Here is a 13,303-nt window from a genome sequence, read left to right on the forward strand (position 1 = left end):
GCAAAAATTCCTTCAGGAGAATCGTCGAATTCTGGTATCTCCATTATCTTTATTTTAATTAAACCCAGTCTTAGGAATAACATCGTTTCTAAGGTTGGTTTGAATTTAAAACACGTTTAAAATTCAACTCACTTTTCTATTTTACATTGTTGAGCTAAATTCTACCGCAGTTTTTAGTTTTCGTATGTTATATAAGCCTATCCAGTTTCATTCTATTACTGCCTTTCCAATTTTGTTCTCTTTTTTTCATCGTAATTCCATCCTGCAAAACATTAATCTTTTTTTTTTTTTACTTTTTTTAAATGTAGTTGAGTCTCATTAAATTACTTCATTGGCTCTTTAGAATCTGCTCATCCATCCTGCAGTCAGGAGAGGTGTGCTGACGCAGTCAGATCTGAATAATAAGACTGTTAATTTACACGAGCTCAGGATCCTGCAGAACCCTGAGTAAAAAGAAACCAAGCAGAACAAAAGCTGACCTTTTAGTGATGGTGGGAGAGTTGAAGTTGGTCCAGTTTATAAATCCTCCTCCAGGCTTGGCCCTTTGACAGCTTTTATCTGTCTTTAAATCATTGCAGTAAGTGGACCATGTGATTGCTGCCATCACCTATGGAAGTTGGTGGTCTTGTCTCTTGCAGATTATCCCATTTTATAAAGCTACATGCTGCAGTGAATGCAATGAGAGAAGTTTAAAAGTAGCATCATTTAGCTACAGACAAGGTTATTGATTGAGCTGAGTGAAAGCAGAAAGGAGAATTTAAGTGTGTCCTATGTGAAGTAGGAAGCTGATGGATGAAGAAGAGGGACAAAGCAGGCAGAGACTGAACGATCCTCTGTTTTCCTCCCACCGCCTTTCGGCTTCATCACCTTTTCAATCCATCCTCTGAGATTTCTGTCTCTGTTTCTGTCTTCCTTTTCGAGCTCTCCTTCTGCTGTCACTCTGTCCGACACCATCCTCTCCTTGTCTTTCTCTTCCTCCTCTCCATGTGTCACTCATTCCTGACTTCAGTCCTTTCTTCCCTCTGATCTTCATTGCACACATGTCAGTCTGTCTGTAGTTTATTGGACATGGCTAATATTAGATGCACTGGGGATGTGGGGCAGAAAAGTTAATTTGTTAATGCTAATTAATGCGTTAGTCCTAAAACTTTTTAAAATATTTTCCTTTGTTTTTTTATCACTAAAAAAAGTTGGTGTCTCTTAAGAACATGACTGATGGCTCGACAAAGTGTAGTTTCACTATTCTCGAGACTTTTATATTGTAAGGCTTAAACTTTACTGGTTTTCAAGTTTGCCATGTATTACATACTTAATTCAGGCTTTAATATTTTGACCTTTTTTTATTTATATTTGTGAAAAAAATTCAATAGAATTTTATTGACTAAAGATCATTAAAATAAAGGTTGACGTTTTAACCAACTTTCAGTTCAGAATTTGTGCTTTTTACATTTTTTTATTTCTGCATTTATTCAAACAGTTCTCTAATTTATGGATTAACTTAGGTTACATTTTTTTGATTACATGGTTGTGTAATGGCATTTAAAAGTCTGTATGTCTCTGTTAAAATTCTTTCTTCTTAAAATCTAAAGTATTAAGTCCATGAGATATTTTTCCCAAACCTTTTCCCACTTTATTGTGATGTACATGATTGTTACACAAATGTACCTGAAAATCCAAATCCACTCATTTGCATACCTTTTATTCTAATCAACGCTGACTCCAGTTTTCTGGAGTCAGCGTTGCACAGACTAACTTTGCAGAAGTGATGCCATCCACCTTGCAAACAACTATAAAATGATCATATCCTTCTTCAAGTTATTGTAAAGTGTTTCTGGTAGACTTGTGGACTCTGACTAGGCCGTTCATCTTTATGGTCGTTTTGGAGTTGATTTGGATGTTTCCCTTAAAATAAATGGCTTCTGTCATGCTGCCCTTCTTGGTACAGACATAGGGATAGTACAGCAGATAGTACATGCAGAATACAGCCAGCACTTGTATTTAGAAAATTTTAGCCCCAAATAGTTTTAACCCTGGCATATTTAAATGTAAGAGTAACAGTATTTGACCTACAGCAAACCAAAATCTTTTATTATTACTGAACAGAGTTTTCCAAGTTACCACTGGAATTTAAACTTTTATCTTTGGTTATATGCTATGTTATCAAAAGCCTTCATAGATTCTATTTTAGATTCAAGTCAGGGCTCTAGCTAAGTAAAACCAAAATATTGATTGTATCATGTCAGCAGAAATGCTTATAACTTAAAAACATATTATATAGTTAAAAGAATTATAGTAACACAGGCATATTAGTGAGAAACATTAATACCAGGGGTTGGGGCTAAACTGTCCAATTACTCCTGAACACCAGAGTGTAATCTTTACATTTTGGTTGTAAATCCTTAATCAGCTTTCATCAATAAACTGAAAGCTGCCAACTTCATTACTCCAACAGATACGTATTTAATTGCATTGTCAGGGTTTAATGAAATGCACATCAGGTGGGCAAACACCCAAACATTCTTGCAGATCCAAAATGGAAAACAAATTTGGAAATGCATCGAGGCACAAACACAAATGTTTTGAAGAAGTTATGAGAGATTCAAAGGCCTGTTTGTTTGATGCCCAGATTTGAATGTCAGTCATTAGTGTCATAGAATAATAATAATAAAAAAAGTTTAATACATTGAAATAAACCATGGGAGCCTGTAAAATCTGCAGAGAATCTACTGGAATAAATGTGAGCAGAGGTAGCAGAGGTCCTGCTAGAGCCAGCTCTCATCTGGTTTTTGTAAAATAACCAGTTTGGTTTTCTACCTTTTGGGAGCAACATCTGAACCACATCATTAAGTCTGATATATTTAATGTTTGTTTCAGACATCTATAAAAGATCCTCTGTTAGACAACTAATTCAGAAGCGGTCGCTAAGCTGAAGCAGCGCATTGACCTACTTAAAGTCTTTGAAGAGGATTCAGTAAACTGCAGGAAGATAAGAGACATTTGCTTCTGTTATTCTTATGCTAATGTTTTGATATCGTTGCAGCATAATAATAGTTTTTTGTTTTTTATGTCACCATTAAAAAAAGACACTAAGTTTAAAACTATGTTTTTCAATATTTCCCATGTGTCTGCCTCTACCTGCTTAAAATAATTGCCTCTCTTTGGTCCAGAAGCAAAATGGGACTGGAGGCCAGCTCAAGAGTTTACAATGATAGGAACCCTGAGACCTGGTGCTAAGTAAGCTCCACTACCTGTAAAGCACTGGAATTAGTGTGGTAGAAAATGCCCCAATGTTTTAATTCCTTTTAAAAACCACAAACTGATTGGCCTATATGACTGACTGAAGTTAATTCAAAGACCTTGCCAAGCCAATTATCGCTGTTGTGATGGCTTTGTAAAACCATTAATCTTCATCGTCTGAGCTATTAAAAAAAAACTTTAAAGAGAGATTATCCTTTAAAGGAGTATTTAATTTAAAGCTCTTTGGGATTTGAACTGTTTTAGGTTTTTGATATACGTTTTATGTAGGGCATAAGTAATATATACATAATCTTGGGGCCAGGTGTGACACAAGTTGAAGCTATAGTGGAGAATTTTTGCAAATTTTTGAAAAAAGACCGCTCTGTTTAAAAGTTTCTGTTTGCATCGCTCATACAAGCTTACATTACAAAAGAAGATTTGCAATTTTTCCACTATGTCAGACTCAGCAGCGGTAAGTGAAAATGGGGACGAGCACATAGGACGGCCTTACGTAAACATATCACCAGAATGATTAACAATAAGGAGGACCACTTATTTTGATGATCCACAATGAAAAAGACTGTCCCATCCTCCAAAATACCCTTAAGCAAGTATTCAGGAAAAATACACAATCTATTACTCATGATCAGTTGCATACCCCTCCCCTATCAGTCAGTCAGTCAAAGAAAGTCATGTTTATAGCAGCGAGGCAAATTAATTATGACTGTATAACTCAAATTTCTGTCAAATGGCTCTGCTTCCTTCCAATTGCTGGCTCTGTTCCCAATGGTTCTGTAAATGACTGCAAGCTAAAAACCTCTCCTTTGTTTCTTACCCTGCTCTTCTTTATCCTCCTCTTTCCTTTCTTTCCATTTTCCTGATCTCCTGACTGCTTGCTGTGACAGTAATGTAGACACCAAGGAACTCTGTGGTAAGTAACCTAAAAGGTTTCACACATAAAATTTAATTTTCACTTAAAATAAATCACTGAATTCTTTAAAATATACACTGTAGTGGTTTATTCTTTAAATAGTTTTTTAAATATGTTTTTTTTTTGTGTGTGTTTTTGTGTGTAAAATAGACTACTTTGCCAAGCACATGGGAGACTATGAAGGAGTTCTGGCCTCGTTGGAAACGTTGAACCTCTCCATCCTCAGAGCAATGGATTTCACCAAAAGGGTAGGAATGGCAAATGAGTGAAGTTTTCCTGATCTTAGATATATTTTGACACCATATAACTTTCAAAATGATACCCAGTTTCACTGTAAAGTACATCACTGAACACAGAAGTGTTTATTTTGGGTCCAGAAAGGGATATTGTTTGAACTTCAAGCACCAATCTATCTCTCCACTAAACCAGACTGGTGTGTTGAAATCCTGAAGGACAGGAATAAAAGCAGGTCATTGCTTGAGAACACACATAAAAACTCAAGAAAAACGGTACAATATGAAATCTTAGGCCACTCCCACCTAACAAATATTAATATGGGCCCAATGTGCTTTTGCATTGTGTATTTGGGGTGTTTTGAACATGGATTTTCTTTTGGTTTCTATATGTCTGAAATATTTTTTGTAAAGTGTTCATGCAACCACATTTATGGAAACTACAAACTTTTCCTACATTGATATTAAGTATACAATTCCAATCCAGGTGTAATAGGCAACTAAGGTGCACACTAGCAGTAGACCTTGGAGCAGTATTGCCTCTCAGTGACTGTAAGTCCAACAGCATATATTTAAAATGCCTTCAGCATAAACTAACATTTCCCACAGCTTCTAATAAACTCCAGTCCTTGACAACCTGTCCTGGTTGAGCAGAAGCAGCATGTCCGTACAGTACAATACTCACAGAGCGTGTCCTCACAGTACGAGAGTAATGATGCGTGTTTGCTGGCTGGAATCTAATTCTCTCACTGTTTGAGCTGTAGCAAAAATAATGGTATGTCAAGTTTCCTTTTCACTGAGCTGCAGTGGTTCAGGTTATGAGAAGCAGCTTTAGAACAGTGATGTGCCATCCCAGTCTTCCCCCATAAGCTAAATATAGTATCTGGTCCACAGCCACACCTCCCTCATAACATGTGGGGTGTTTGTGTGTATATCTCTATCCTGCAGCTCTATCTTTATTCAACTTTCGGCTGCAGGCCATTCAGCGGCACTCAGACACACTAAAGCAACCGCATTGATCCTTCCACACAGCCTTCACCTAGATTCTCTCTCATGAATGCACTTTTTTTTATCAATCAGTCCAGTTTCTGTGTTGTTCTTCTGCTGTATCACTTGTGCTAATTTTTTTTTCACTTCTTAAGCTTGTTGGTGGTGTATGTATTCATCCATCTCTTTATTCCATATGCAAGTGTCATTATGGACTTTGTGTTTTTCTTTTTAACACAGCCATGGAGTTGTATCTTTATTTAAATCCATGTCAATAGATGATCGAGTCTGGTTTTGTTGCATGGTTAAATCTGCAGCCCAGGGAGACAGTTTAGTTATACAACTGAGTCGATTAGCAACCGGTCTGTATAAACTAGATCGGTTGTATCATATAAGGTGCTTCTAATCTTTTTTGTAAGTGCTTTTTACATTCCTCTTCCACATTTCTGAAGATGCACAGATTTATAAATGGCATTGTCAAAAATTATTTAAACACACTCATTTAAATTGTCATTGGTGTATCAAACCAGTGCAAACTGCAAAGTAGTACATAATTGTTATTTGATGGACAGGAATACATCATTACTTTTTTTGTTATGAACAACCTCAAGCATCTGGAATGTATGTATTCAGCTCCTTCTCAGACTTCTCAGAGATCCTCTAAAGTAGGGATGGGAATCGAAAACCGGTTCCTGTTCAGAACCGGTTCCGTATTTTCCGATTCCATGGCATTGTTTGGCAGCTCGCTGAACGATTCTTTTTTCGATTCCCGCAGCACCAGAGCCTAGAGCGCCGGCTCTGGGGAGCACGACTTACGTCACGTTTTTTACGTAAGTTACGTACGTTACGCAAGTTACGCAAGTTGGAAGAACTATTCGAGGAGGAAGACAGCGAGCTGCGGTCACTTTGTGAATCAAAGCCCCGTCTTTCCTTAGCCCAGAGGGTAGATCAGGAAATCCAGCTCTATAAAAGCTTGCCCTCCATCCCCTGCAGGGATAGCGCCACACTGTGGTGGTGGAACAAGCAAGATACGCTGCCCTTGCTATCTGGACTGGCTGAAAACTACCTCTGTGTGCAGGCTTCCTCCACCCCATCTGAGAGGGTGTTCTCCACGGCTGGAGACACCATAAGCCCTGAAAGATCCCGTATCTTCCAGAAAAAGCAGATATGCTCATCTTTCTGCAAAAGAACTGTTAATTTTCCCTACTACTGTTTTATAATTAGTATTTTTTGTTATTTAAAATAGGTTATTATCCCATCATTTGTTATTAGACATTGTTGGTTATTAAGTTTGTTCTTGTATTCATTTTTCATTTAAACACAGATATTACTCCAGTTTCACATTTCCTGTGGACATCTTGATCTTGTTAAGTTTGTAAGATTGTGCAATAGTTAAGTAAACAAAGTTGATGCTGATAATCAAACTGTTTGTTCTCCTTTTTTCCCCAAATTGGAATCAAAAAAAGAATCGATAAAGAATCGAATCGTTTCATAGAATCGAAAAGGGAATCGGAATCGTGAAAATCTTTTCAATTCCCAACCCTACTCTAAAGCATACGTTAAGTATGCCGAAATCTTGAGAACATGTTAGATTATGAACCACAAATAAAGTGTAACTAAAATTCAACCTGCCAACATATACTGACAGCATGGAATTTAAATATCATGTAAAAGAACTGTTAACATTACAACCTTTATTAAAATATTAAGAGTTGATTCCTACTTTTTGTCCAGCAAATGTCAAAAGGTTAATTTGGTCAGGGTATTCTAAAACATGACTTTATGGGGTACAAGCAACACATTATATTTGGCAGGGAAATAAATCTGCACCTAAGCCACAATCTATCCAATCACCATATTTTAGATTTTAGAGTATCTGAAATGTGGTGGTGGTATCATGCTGTGGGTCCGGTTTTCCTGTGCGGGGAAAGTGAGCTTTTGAAGGTGAAGTTATTTTGTTGAAAATAAGAAAATGGATTAAAGAAATAGAAATACTATTACTAATCACTTTAGTTATTTAATTCAAATTGACACTGGATTACTTTTTTCTTTTGGTTTGATGCTCTGGCATACATTTTCTGGGCTTTTGTCTGGTTCAGTCATGGAAGTTAAAGCTCAAAATGCAGATCTTTCATCTTTTCTCCTTTTTTTTCTGTTTTTCCTTTCCCGTTCTACTTTCAGTGTCCATATAATCTGTAAAACTCCCTACTTAATTATAATAAAGCTATTTATATGCATAAATCAAGTGGAACACTATGGCGATAGCCATACTGCTCCAATTGTGAAAGTAATATCTGTTGGTCTCTTTTTGGCATCAAGACAGTTATTCTTATTGCTACTGTACATTGCCAGACAGGACAAGGTAAAAATTTTGAAAAGCTTAAAATGCACAGAAAAAAAAAATCTGATTTATTGCTTTATTATCCAGGGGCTTAAAGTCAAGATAATCGTTTTTCTGGTGAGAAACTATTAATATCCCAAAAAAGTGAAATCTTCCATTTTTAATATCTTTACATCCCTGGAATTGGTTATTGTTATTGTTATTCTTGTTTTTTGTTAATGGATCTCCTGTTAAAACCTGATTTTCTTGTCTAACACTCATACTAATTATTTTTAAAAATGTGTGCCGCTGCCTTAAATACAGTGCTGCAACAACAATGTGGAGGATTCATCATACACTAACAGCGATTAACTTAGCTCACTTTAGATGTGGTTTTATCGTTGCATATGTTATGGAAAGGAACAGTGAACAACAGAGCAAAGAGCAGAAATTCTCAGGTTCTGTTAATTTGGAGGGAATCTACCCTCTGCATTTGCAAATTGATGTAGCTTAAGTGGCATTTTTTAGTCTCTTGTATTCAGATTCTCCTTCTTATCTCTTAAGAAACACTAAATGTTTCATGCTTAGCCAGCTCTGGTTTCTAATGGGCAGCTGGGGCTTATCTGCTCCTCTGGAAAAGGTCTGAGTGAGCCGTCTGAGAGCTGCACAAATGGGACTAAAAGGCTTTAAGGCTCTAAGCTGGTAGTAATGGCTGCATATGTTTCAATTTCAGCTGTTGAAACAGCAGCTACATTGCTTCAAAAATAAGCCAGAAATTCTCATATATGATCATCTCTTCAATAAATACTTTTTATATTTCTAATATGGAGATGTTGCTTAAGTGTGTGTTTCTTTTAAAAAACATGTCTTATTCATACTCTGGAATGTTATCCAAACCAGGCCGTAAGTAATTGTAATTAAAGCTTAAGATGAGCTAAAATATCTTATTAAGAAAAGGTTTTTGTTGTATGTTTGTAAAGATTTCTTGCGCAAAACTTTTGAAAATAAAATACAAATTAAAAATGTTTTTGAGACAAAGGCTTATTGCTTTCTTATTCTGTTGTTCCTCTATTTTCCCTGTATAAAATAGATATTATCATTAAAATGAGAATTGAAATGAAAGCCTTTTGAATCACTTGTCTTTACTGTTTGAGATTTCAGTTGTCATTTTATGCAAAACCTCCAGAAAATCTCAAAACTGAGGCTGCCAAGAGGGCAGAGCCAGAAGACAGAGCGTGATATTAGTTTGAGCAAAAGACAGCAAGTGCCGAGCTCTTTTTAGAGCCAAGTGAAAATTGATTACCTCCACACTCACCTGAATGAATACAAAGAAGAATGAGTGAAATGGGGGGAACAGAAGTTGCACTCAGCGGTTGCCCACAAGGCACAAAAGTGTTTTTCCCCTCTGTAAAGCAGCAGGCTGGCTCCCAGGGCTGGATTAGAAATGAAAACCGTCCTGTGGACTATTTAGCCAAAATTCACCCCTGAACAGTGCTGGCTCTGCTACACTGTAAAAAAAAAACAAAAAAAAAACAGCCAAGTTGTTCCACTGAAAGATGGGATAAATAAATGACGTCTACAGGAATAGCTCATGGTATTGCAATAAATTAAAGTCTTCTAAATAATTACAAATAATAAACACTTAAGTAGAATATGTTATTGTAATGGCTCAAAACAGATGGACCCAGTAGTCAGGCAAGACAGATAATGCGATAACTTAAAATTTAATATTGAATAAATATTTATTTATTTATTTATTAAATCAACAGCGAATAGTTTGTGGATCTGCAACAGCAGCGGCAAGGGCGTCCAAGGCAGGTAACACTGGCGAGAGGAAACACAGGTTAGTGACCTCAAAAAACTGACAGAGAATGATGTGAACGCGTGAGTCATTAACCTGGTTTAGAGTTTAGTCCAGGCCCAAAGAACGAAGTTGATACCAGAAGGCCAGCTGACAAGACGCAGTGCTTGCACAGAGAGATCCAGATGCCAAAGCCTTGAAGGGCACAGAACTGAAAGGAGATCAGATCCGAGCAGATGATGGAGGAAGGCAGGATAATCCAAAGGGCGAAGTAAAGAGGCAGATCCAGGTTCAGTCCACGGTAGAATCCAACAGAATCTGAAGACAGGTCAGGCAAATAGATCAGAACAGCTAGGGTCAGAGGTCCATGACTCCAATGTCTGTTCAGACAGACAGATCAGAACAGGAACAGGGAGGATCAGAGGTCCAGGAATCCGAAGCCAGGTCAGGCAAACAGATCAGAAGAGGAACATGCAGGCTAAGAGGTCCAGGAACCCAAAGCCAGGTCAGGCAAACAGATCAGAAGAGTAAAAAGCAGGCTCAGAGGTCCAGGAGGCCAAAGACTGTTCAGGCAAACCGTTTAGAAAGGAGCAAGCAGGATCACTGGCAGAACAGGTCAGGATCAGGAAATCAGAAACATCAAGGAACTCTAAAAACACTCTCACCACTGGCTAGAGAGAACAAGAATAATTTGTCCTTGATGACTGGATTCAAGCGCCTTAAATAGAGACAGGAGCAGGTGGATCAGATAAGCAGTGGAAAAAAACCAGGCAGAGTATGACAGGTGAATGAAATGAGTAAAGCCAGTCATCAGTGCCAAGATCGTGACAGTTATGAAAACAGAAAGCCCAGATCTGCAATTGTAAAGGGTGGAGTTGGGCAACATTTTTAAGTCCAGAGGGCCACTGATTACTGTACAGATAAGAAGCATCATTATACTCAAATTCCTCCTCCTAAAGGTGGAGCCAGGTCACTTATAACTCATGCAGATTTGGTATTTCCATTCAGAATATGTAAGGTGCATAATATACCTCCTGGGTATTAATGCTTTTAACTGTTTTTACAGTTTACGTACATATTAACCAGTTATTAGGCAGTTGAGAAATAATATATCAGTCTCTATGTCAGCAGTCAGGACCAGCCATTCATAAAGAAACAAAGTTTTCTGAAAAAGCAACCTCATATCAGCATCATTAAATTGGGCTTTTTTCCCCCTTTTTTTCTGTTGACATCTTGAAACATAAAAAAAGTATTTTATTTTGTCATAGGTAGAGATTTCAAAGAAGCTATTTTAAATGTTAATAAATGCACATTGAGACATACAACTTTCAGAAGTCCTACATTTCTTTAATAGTGATATCTACATGAAAACGCCTCATCAGTTTCTCTGGGTTGCCATGGTGGCTGTTGCCATGAAGGTTTGATACCTTGGGGACTGTTGTCATGGATACAGCTTGGATTGATGTCAGTCGAGCTTAGCTGTTGGAGTCTTACAGAGTTTTATCTTTGTGGAAAGACATTGTAGTTCTGTGTCGGATCCAAATGTTCATGTTAGGTTTAAACACAAAACATCGACATGCCTTCTCATCTATCCCAGCATCTAACAAGTGCAAATATAGAAATATTAGTCTTACTCCTTTTGGTCATAATGCTATGCCTCATCTGTGTTTGCATTAACTATTAACATTATTGTGTCTCATTTTGTTTCCCTCTCTCTGCTCCTTTTTTTTTCGAGGTGACAGCATTTTGTAATACTAGGATTGTCAGCATGTCAGATAGAAGATTGTAAGATTGACAGGAAGTCTGTTTTGTCAAAAAGATAAATAAAAAAATTAGGCTATCTACTGCTTTTTTACTCCCAAAATAAATTCATCAATGACTTTGAAATCCAATGTGTAACCGACAGGGATGAAGAGTTATTGTTTCAAGTGTTTATCTTGTTTTGCAGTAGTGAAAGCTTTTATGGAACAATCACAGTCAGAAGGGATGTAGAAAAGTTTTAATTGGCCCTCCAGCCAGCATAGATAAGTAACGTCCTCTCCCCTGAGCTATGTGTGTTTTTAGACAGTGAAAGGTGAAGCTCCTAACAAAAAGGAAAGGGGCAGAATTCATTAAGTCTTCTGTCTTGTCTCCCATAAATGCTACTTTTAATGAGCTGCCCTGTTTAGCACTTTTATTATTTTTTTTAATGCTTTGCAGAACGAGATGCCTCATATTATGACAACTCATTTTCTCTGCAAATAAAATCTTCTTAACACAGTCCTTTAGAAATAGTCTTATGCCTCTAAATGACCCTCTTCTTTGACGTTTGCATTATTGTCTTCTTTCAACAACAAACCAAGGCAGACTCCTCCACATCATCTTCCTTTTTTTCTTGGAGATTAAACGGAAGAGGATCGCGGTTTGGCGGGGGGGTATTTTGGTCTGTACACAATAGCATCTGTAAGGGATGAGCTTTGGAAGATTGATGGAGGAGATCAGAGGATGAAAGAGGGCAGCAGGAGAGAAAGGAGTTTCAGAGAAGAAGAGAGGATATGTGCTCAGGGTATAACGAGAATAGGAGAAAATGATTAAATTATTTAGACTCTGTTAGACTCTATTCCCATCATTGCTTCCAACAAACACAATAAGTTTAACATTGCTGCTATCATTTGCGCAGGTTTCTATATTCTTTTCCCGCACAGATTTATAAAAGCAGATTCTGTTCCAGTCTGTTCCTATAAAAAAACATGTTTCAATGAATATCTGTGTACTATAGATTCTCCCTTTACTTTCTCCTGATACATTTAATGTTCCTATTTAGAGGTAAAACTAAAGGATTATTTCCTTCTTCAGTTTCAAATTACTTTAAAAAGATCATCTTATGTTTGATAATATCTCGGGTGGTACTTTTGCCCAGCACTATATTACATTTATTTTTTAAATATATGTATATATATGAATATATGTAGATAAACTGAAACTAGCATGTTTGCATATTTCTTTGTTAAAGCCATATTTATTATGTTTTAAGCTAAATCTTTTTTTAAATATCTGGATTCATCTAAGCCACAGATATATTAAATTCAGTGCCTATCAAAACCATAAATAGCCATTACACTTGAATCAGATAAAATAAACTTAAATTCTAACCTATTTTTTCTTGCAAAAAAACAGAAATTCAGTCCTATTGGATGGAAAACATCAGCAAAGAGCTATTTCTTTCCAGTCTTACCAAAGATTTCCTTATATGGCACCATTATTTTTTAATTTTGTCTGACCAGATTCCTTTTTCTCAACAAAAGCATCTCAACAGCATTATGCTGCCATCAACATGCCATCTAATATGGTACAGATGGTGTGTTGCACATAGATAAAAAATTTCCATTTTGGTTTTTATCTGAATAAAGCACCTTCCTGCATATTTACCCCAATGGCTTGTGGCAAACTACAAACATGACTTCTCATGGTTTTATTCGAACAGTGGCCTGTTTCCTTTCCACTTTTTTATGAATGCCAGATTTGTGGACTGCATAACTAATGTATGGAGGCCTAAAGGTGCAAATGCCCTGCGCATACATAAATGAGCAACACCTTTAAAAGTACTTCAAACTAAATGATAAGAGTAGTGAACATAGTAATTAGGTTTCCAAACATGGCAAAAATAGCAAATGCAATAACTAGACTAACAAACAAAATACGTGCAAAGGGAAATCTGCAAGTAGCTGTAACAGGTGCAAGATAAGAAAAGCTGTCAATTAGCTTCTTCATAACAGAAGAGCTCCGACCATAAACACTAATTAGTAAGGGACCAG

General features: G+C 36.9%; 1 protein-coding gene across 2 annotated transcripts in view; it reads left to right on the plus strand.

Annotated features, from left to right (window-relative positions):
• Positions 1-13,303, plus strand: part of necab2 (N-terminal EF-hand calcium binding protein 2) — a 154,126-nt gene that overhangs the window by 55,083 nt on the left and 85,740 nt on the right. For both annotated transcript variants that reach the window (XM_015371140.1, XM_015371141.1), the window contains exons 4-5: positions 4,143-4,168; positions 4,319-4,416. In XM_015371140.1, coding sequence (XP_015226626.1) covers positions 4,143-4,168; positions 4,319-4,416 — 124 coding nt within the window. The remainder of the gene's footprint in view (positions 1-4,142; positions 4,169-4,318; positions 4,417-13,303) is intronic.

This window comes from Cyprinodon variegatus, unplaced genomic scaffold, assembly GCF_000732505.1.
Source record: "Cyprinodon variegatus isolate N-32 unplaced genomic scaffold, C_variegatus-1.0 Scaffold54, whole genome shotgun sequence".
Taxonomy (NCBI): Eukaryota; Metazoa; Chordata; class Actinopteri; order Cyprinodontiformes; family Cyprinodontidae; genus Cyprinodon; species Cyprinodon variegatus.